The following is an 8522-nucleotide window of genomic DNA, read 5'->3' as shown; positions in this document are numbered from 1 at the left end:
AGTCGTTGCCTATTCGTAGGCTACCCAAAGGGCTCAGTGGGCTACCTATTCTATGATCCAAGTGAGCAGAAGGTGTTCTGCAGTCGGAGTGCACAATTCTTTGAAAATGACTACATCCTAGACAATCTGCGTCAGGAAATTGTTCTTGATGAGGAGAGCTCAGATGCAGTGGGAGGTGTCCCACAACTTCCAGGTAGTGACCAACCTAGAAGATCTACCCGGGTGTCCAGGCCACCGGTCCGTTTTGGTTACGATCAGGATAGTTACCTGGTCGAAACCTTAACTAGTGAAGAGGATCCCGTAACATATACGGAAGCTATGTTGGACATAGACTCCCTTAAATGGGTAGATGCCATGAGAGCAGAGATGGACTTAATGGAGACCAATGGAGTCTGGACTCTAGTGGATCCGCCCTCCGGGGTAAAAGCAATTGGTTGCAAATGGATCTACAAGAGGAAGAAGGACCCCGATGGCAGGGTTGAGACCTACAAAGCTCGTCTGGTGGCAAAATGATACACTCAGAAAGAAGGCATCGATTATGAGGAAACCTTTTCGCCCGTGGCTATGCATAAATCCATTAGGATCGTACTAGCTATAGCAGCTTAATATGACTATGAAATTTGGCAGATGGATGTCAAAATTGCGTTCCTGAATGGAGATCTTACTGAAGATATCTATATGCAGCAACCGCAAGGTTTTGTAGCTGCGGGTCAGGAACACATGGTCTGTAAGTTGAATAGATCCATATATGCATTGAAGCAAGCTTCTAGAAGTTGGAACATCCGATTTGACTCTACGGTCAAAAAGTTTGATTTTGAGCAAAACCCGGATGAACCCTGTGTTTACAGAAAGACCAGTGGTGACAAGGTTACGTTTCTGGTTCTGTATGTAGATGACATTCTACTCATTGAGAATGATGTAGGAATGTTAACTACGATAAAAGTATGGCTATCACAACAATTCCCCATGAAAGTCCTTGGAGAAACCTCCTATATATTGGATCTTCGACTCTAAACAGATAGATCGAAGCGGATAATAGGATTATCCCAATCTGCTTATATTGACAAAATTGTCAAGAGATATAGCATGGAAAACTCCAAGAAAGGAAATGTTCCTTTCAAGCATGGAGTCAATCTCTCCAAGAAGATGTCTCCAAAGACCTCTGAGGAGATCGAGAGCATTAAAGACGTTCCCTATGCCTCAGCCGTAGGGAGCATCATGTATGCCATGCTATGCACTCGTCCTGACATCGCCCAGGCAGTGAGTGTAGTAAGCAGATTCCAGGCCAACCCAGGGCAGGAGCATTGGACTGCTGTGAAATGCATACTTAAGTTCCTTCGAAGGACAAAAGAGTTTTGTCTGGTATTCGATGGTAGTTCACTACAGATCAAAGGGTTTACAGATGCGGATTTCCAATCGGATCCGGATGATAGAAAGTCTACATCTGGATATGTTTTCACGATAGGATCGTGTGCTGTTTGCTGAAAAAGCAGCAAACAGGGGTCCACAGCAGACTCTACAACCGAGGCCGAATACATTGCCGCAAGTGAGGCTGCCAAAGAAGCCGTGTGGATGAAGAAGTTCGTTCATGAGTTGGGAGTAGTTCCATCCAGCACATCACCCATCCCATTGTTGTGTGACAACAATGGAGCCATTGCTCAGGCTAAGGAGCTAAGAGCCCACTCGAAGTCGAAGCACATCGAGAGGAAGTACCGCGTACTACGGGAGATTGTTGGTAGAGGGGACATCCTGATTCAGAAGGTAGTGTTAGCGGAAAATGTAGCAGACCCATTGACGAAGCCACTATCACAGAAAGTGTTTGAAAAACACGTGGAAAGCATGGGACTCCGGCTAGTACCTGATTGGGCCTAAGTGCAAGTGGGAGTTGTTAGACAGTTTTGTATGCCCTTAGCTTCAATCAAGAATGATGTACTTTATGAGTTTATTGTAAATGAATAAAAGTGCATATTTGATTCATGTTCCCTTGGTATGTTTCTGTGTAATACCCTTAAACTGGACACTTAATGAGACACGTGTTAGTTTAGAACGTTCATAGCCAGTGGATCGGTCTGGGGAGACCTATCCTGACAAGGCTAACACTGTGGTGCCACCAATTCGGTTGGGGTGGCCTGTCTCAGCTGCCAGGGTGAGACCCTAGGCACATACAGTGTAGGATTAGTAGAACCTTTGAACCGGACCAGATTTCCAGTATTGCCCTGGACCTTGGAGATTGATGGGCAAAAACTGGAAAATTACACCCGACCCCTAGACTCGATTATGATACTGCACTAGGTGTCGGATTGGACTGTCTTTGATGTACCAATCAGTGAGATCCTTAGCGGGGGTCAAAACCTGGGTATGTTGGGACAGTCCGAGAATTCATCTGAGGGGTGATCATAGTGACAGGATCAGCCCCTTTGTCGGACAAAGGTAATGATCGGGGCTGCACTCTCACTGATGGAAACCAAGAGTGGCGGCAGCCGATTTCAACCGTTGAGATTTGTTTTTGCAAAGTATATTTTAAATAAGATATAAAAGTATATATATTATGGTTTCTAAAATGTTTGCAAAAGGTTTTAATTCCCGGGATCCATATAAGTAGAGAGTGCAACACTGTTCCTTGCAGCTGAGGGAGAGGTCCTCTCTTGTTGGGCAGTGTATGATCATTATGGGCTGAGAGGTTAAGTGTAAGACCATTGAGGATAATACCTGATGGGCTAATCTTGCATCTACCCACAGTCCCTGGGTGTTACAAGGTGGCTTGGCCCAAGGACTACTTAGGGTAAGTGATGGGGCCATAGAGCCCATAAGATGGGATTCAGGGGGTGCACTGTCCATAACAGTGTATTCGGCTAGGCCTTGTAACAAAGGCGGGGCTGAACCCATGTGGCTGATGTGTAGATCAATGTTTGGGTCCCATGCCATACAAGGAAGCCCAACTGGGCAGCAGTTTAGAAGGTTAATTGAGTACATAACCTTAAATGGGCCTTAAGCCCATTTCATATTGGGCTAATTTGATCAGTCAATTAAAGGGGGCGAATTCTGAGATGGATCAGCTGATAAGATTGGGCCTAGACCCTATCTACCTAGAAGAGTCCAAGATCTAAATGGTATTTAGATCTGGAAACCTCCTAATTAGATTTGGAGATGGCTGATCTGATCTGCAAATAAGATAAGGGTTATCCCTTATCACTTAAAGGGACTTCTAACCCAAATATGATTTGGATTAGCAACTCCTAATGAGATTAGGAGCTGATCCCTTTCAGATTATCAAAGAAGAATGGGGCGAACATAGTTTTGGTGATTTTGATGTTCAATTCTCTTCAGAGCTAAAAATCACAAAAAGAGAGATTTTCTGCACGCTGTGAATTCTCTCCTGCCGCCTCCTTCCTGTCGTCGCCATTGCCTTTAGTTCGATCTCCAGTTCTTGGGAGAAATCAAGATTTGATCTTGATTCCAATCTTTTGGGAAAAGATTGGTTGGAGCTGTACCCACAAGCCATCCAGTTGATTTTTGCGAAGGGTCAAGTTCTTTTGGAAGAACGTTGCTGATTCTGCTCCATTCTTCACTGTGCCATTTTCAGTGGGAGCAGATTTTGGATCATTCCTTGGGCGTGAACACCTCCATTGGGAGATATTGATTATCTGTATTAGGTATATCCTCCCTCCTACTACTTTTGGTTTAGATCTAATTTGGTTTTTGATTCAAGATTGATCATTGAAAATATGTTTTCAAAATAGGGAATTCGATTCCCTGCAAAGATGGGAGAAATTTTTTTGAAATTCGCCCTATCCATTCCGCAAGACTTGGGCGTCCATATGATGGATATCCCATCCCTTCATAGACTTCGAATGCCACTACATCATTGGGCTGTCAGATCTAAGTGATTAATCTCCATTTTCCACAATCATTTTGTTTTTATTTTTTTGTTCAACATTTCCCTCTTACTGTTTAGTTTCATTGTTCATTACAAGGGTTGTTGCTGCTAATTTGTTGTTGAGTAGAAGCTCACCATTGTTCACCATTTTCCATCGTTAGGGAAGCAAACGGATCAGATCCAATTCGAATCAGGGTTATATCCAAATCCAATCCGACATGGTTCATTGTAGATTTGGTCCAATCGGATCTTCTAGGCAAGGATTTGAATTCAAATCCAATTGGGAAGTCGGATATTTGGATATAATCTGGTCCGATTTGTTTTCTTTAAAATAATAAATTATTAAAAGAAAAAATATTCCAATTGAAATAAAGAAAAACAAAAAATACAAGTATTTTTAATTATTTTTATCACATATATACATGTTTTTTATAAAACATAAATAATATAACAAATTTACAAAAATACAATATAAATAATATATTTATAAATAAATAACATATATATGTATTATATATATTTATATAAAAAATATATAACATATATATTGGATTGAAAATTCTTAGATCAAATAGGGGTGACTTGAATTCGATCCGATTTCTAATAAGGTCCTATTATTCGACTCAAAGATCCAAACAAGGGTGATCCAAATTCGACCAAATATGATTAGATATCAGATTGGATCAGATCATTATTCGATCCATTTGTAACCCTACCATCGTTATCTGTTGCTACAACTATCGTCACCCCTGGTAAGAATTTATGCTCCTGCTATTGTAAAATTAGTTGTAGTTTGGGAAAAACATTCCCAATTTCCAATTAGTGTCATATTATAGTGTTAATCCATGTTGTAAACTAGGTGCATGAAATCATCACACAAGGTGTGGACTGAAATGCAACAAACATTGTGGAACACTTACGAAGGTGTGGTGTGGTTCAGTCCACACATCTTTGTCCACGGTGCAGATCAATTGCCTTGTTGAGGGGGGTGTGTTTTCATTTATGCAATAGAACACCCGCAAAATCTCATTCTTACTAATTCCAATTCTCATTCCTATTCCCATTCCTGTCTGAACCAAAAATATACTATGGGAATAGACTATTCTGATTCTAACTGTAAACCAAACAAACCCTTAATAAATTTCTTTTTTTTTTTGTTTATGTTCAAAAAGATTCATCAAGAAATGAAGAAAAAAGTTTGTAGAGGCCTGCTTCTCTTTCAAACCAGACACAGCCTAAAGTAAATATAAAGAGTAAATTTATGAATGATTCTTAGTGAAACAAAAAAGAATACAAAGCGAGAATTAAAGTTGCAATACGTAGAGTTTAGTGAAAGTACAAAATAATGCATTGATTTTCCTAAATTATAAAAAAAATGAAAATAATGCATAGATCAAATCTAAGTAATACATCGACCAAGAGACGTAAAAACAATTTAACTCAAATTCTATCCATTTCATCTTAACCACCACCCAGTCTTATTCATTACAATAGTCTATAAAAGCATATGCAAACCTGTCGCACGTGATGAACCAAACTGAACTGATCTCACTGGTGTCTTCAAGTCTTCAACAACAAGTCAACAACCTCAATATCACTCATCAACTGTAGAAAAAGTTTCGTACGAAAGTCGGCAGCCACACATGCCAACGATTCTTGCAATAATCTTTTATCGGGTGGCAGATATCAGAATAACAAAACTTAACAAGAGTAACCTCCTTGCAGAGATTATTAAAGAGTGAAGAGACGTTTTTATCATCGCCCAAGAGATTGGTGATAATGTCACGGCAACAGAGAAGTTCCACATCTGACGTGGTATTAATGAGGCTATCCATCAAGAAAGCATAGGATGTGAATATACAAGGGCAATCCTCGGTGATACAACATTGCTCCCATGCAATTAGATTTCTCAGCAGAACCTCGAAGTGATCTTCAATACGTAATGGTGGAATTTCCAACACCCCTTTAATGAATTTAATGTCCAGGAAACTTGTTTCTTCATGACCCTTCTTGAATTTGACCCCAGCCCGTTGGAGCCCTGTTACACTGGGCAAGAGATTCTCTCGTGGAATCGCCATTGATGGCGAATATTTCACTTCATCTAACAACACATTGTATGTCAGATCGAGCAAATGCTTGCTACCTATAAATTTGGAAGTCTTTCGAAGTAGTAGTTGGTCGTTTGGAATTAAAGGCTTGATGAAACGAAGGGCGAGCCTTGTGAGAGACTGATTTTCATATTGGCCGGGGAAGTTCGACTTTATTTTATTGAATAACTTGTCAAGAACGAACAGAGGAAGTTGGTTTTCAAGTAATATCATGTCACGGACCAGACTAGCATACAACCAGTTGGTATTGAATATTGGGTCATCCTCATCCCTTTTAACTTCCCTTGCACTCTTTAGAAAGAGCTCAACTATGAAGACACCATCAAATAGCATCATTTTCAAGAAATCATTCCTGCTCAGGTTGATGATTTCTGAGTATGATTTGCGGACTTGTTTTTCTAAGCTACATAAAACTTTGAAAAACTCCTGTAAACTTTTTAAATTTGACTCTGGTGTTATTGATATTCGATGAAGAAGTGCTTTGACATATTCCCTTTTGCGCTCTTCCATGGTTTGCAAGCTTTCTTTACCATGGTGATAAGGGCCGATAGCTATCAACTCAGGCACATAAGCATATTGATTTATTTTGTGAAATTTCTCAGGCACTCTATGAATACAACAAGATGAGCTATAGGACGATGAAGACTTACCAGTAAGCTGTTCTAGATCTTTGAGGGTAGAAACAGCCAATTCCTTGCTGGGATCTTCATCAATATCCAACGTAACATAGCATGCATCCCCATTGGTTTGATGAGAAACGATCTTAGCATACGCCATTCTTTCTATTTTATCATCGATCTAAGATGAGATTATTAGCAGTAGCGCTGCATTCACACGAACTGGAGAGAGGATTCCAATGGTCTCTAATAGAATTTAATAATATTCAAACATTGACTGGTTGGCCAACTAACCTTCAAAACTACCATTTCTCTTGTGAGCGACTAACCTTCAAACTGGTGGCTATTCCCACCGAAATCCAAGAAAATCAGCACCAATCAAAATGGCATACCTGACATCCCTCCTTGTTTTATTCTGATCTTTCAATAGTAATATATTATGTTTTCTGCCTCTACTCCGTCCAGACTTCTTTATTAGCTTCCAAAATGTATATATAATGTTTTCTAAATGAAACTGAACAATAAAAACCCCCAAAATTATTGCACCTCTTCTGTCCAGTGTTCGACCAAGTGGTGTGATCGATAAATCAGAGCTCGGCTTAGACCATCCAATCATGTGAGATACCTCATTTGTGGATATTGTTTTATATGAAAAACAATACTTATACAGACTTATAATGCACATTGAAGCGAGTAAATCCCCAAATCCCAACCATTATTTTAAGAAGATGCAGTGTAAAATATATTTAAAAAAATAAAAGAAAATATGTACTATTAAGGAAAGCTTTCTAGAAGGTAACTTCACAACTTTGGCAATTACCAATGGAGGCTCCTAGTCCAGATTAGCAGTTTTTAATAAATGATCTTTAGCAGTTATCAATGAAAGATCTCCTCCTAGAATAGCAGTTACTAATGAAGGGTCTCACACAGATTTAGCAACCGTTAAATTAGAAAGAGAATTAATTAGCAATTTTTGTACATAGGCAACTGTCTATTCTATTCTTAGTTTCTTTTATTATCTTTGTTCTTTCTATATATATACTATACCCATCTCAGCCTAGTGATAGGTCAAGCAAGACAAGAATTCTTTTATTTTTTATTTTCTCTCGTCTACATTTCTTATCTTGGTATCAGAGCCTATGGCATCTCATAGTGCTGATTCATTTGAAGCTATGAGCTCCAACTCCTTTGATCTTCAGAACATGACTACTACAATAGCCATGAACTCCATTCCCAACATTTCTCCATATCTCACCATTAAGTTGAATGGATAAAATTTTCTTCTATGGAGGGCTCAACTTCTGCCAATTCTTAGAGACTACAAACTGATGGGCTTGATTGATGGTTCGGCCAAAGCACTACTAGAGAAAATTCGAGATCCCAATTGTGTAGTAAGAAAATTCTTAAACCAAACTATTCTACATGAGTACAGTTGGACTAACTCGTTTTAAGTTGGCTTGTTGCATTTCTGACAAAGGGCGTATTAGCCCAAGTTGTTGGACTGTCTACTGTAGCCGAAGTGTGGAGTGCCCTAGAGAGATCGTTTTCTTCTCACTCATGATCTAGGGTACTACAACTAAGGCAGCAAAGATAATAATTTAGTAAATTTACATGAGATAATAATTTATTAAATTTACATGAGATAATAGTTTAGTATTTGAATTTCACCTGGATTTCTTTTTATTGAAGGATTGTATGGCGAGAATTTTACTCAGATGACACAATAGAGATGGACTTTATCAATTCCTGTGAGCCAATGATGACAGAGAAAAATAAGCTAAAGCACTTGTTGGAGAAAGAGACTCTTTCCAGGATTGGCATCATCATTTAGGACATGCATCTTTGAAAATAGTTAAATTAGTAATTTCTAAATTTGGTTTATCTTCATTCAAAACATTTAAATGATCATTTTGTTTGTGA

General features: G+C 39.1%; 1 protein-coding gene across 1 annotated transcript; it reads right to left on the bottom strand.

Moving 5' to 3' along the window:
• Positions 1–5202: 5202 nt before the first annotated feature.
• LOC148790028 (UPF0481 protein At3g47200-like) lies at positions 5203–8246 on the bottom strand. The gene is made up of 2 exons (XM_088893197.1): positions 6636–8246; positions 5203–6536 (listed from the first exon to the last, which is right to left on the bottom strand). The coding sequence occupies exons 1-2, from the start codon at positions 6760–6762 to the stop codon at positions 5479–5481; spliced, it is 1185 nt and encodes a 394-aa protein (XP_088749323.1). The 5' UTR covers positions 6763–8246; the 3' UTR covers positions 5203–5478.
• Positions 8247–8522: the final 276 nt, after the last annotated feature.

This window comes from Nelumbo nucifera, chromosome 8 (genome assembly GCF_055504915.1).
Source record: "Nelumbo nucifera cultivar China Antique chromosome 8, China Antique-T2T, whole genome shotgun sequence".
NCBI classification, from domain to species: Eukaryota; Viridiplantae; Streptophyta; class Magnoliopsida; order Proteales; family Nelumbonaceae; genus Nelumbo; species Nelumbo nucifera.
Note: the sequence above shows the minus strand (reverse complement) of the source record. Positions and strands in the feature narration are given on the sequence as shown.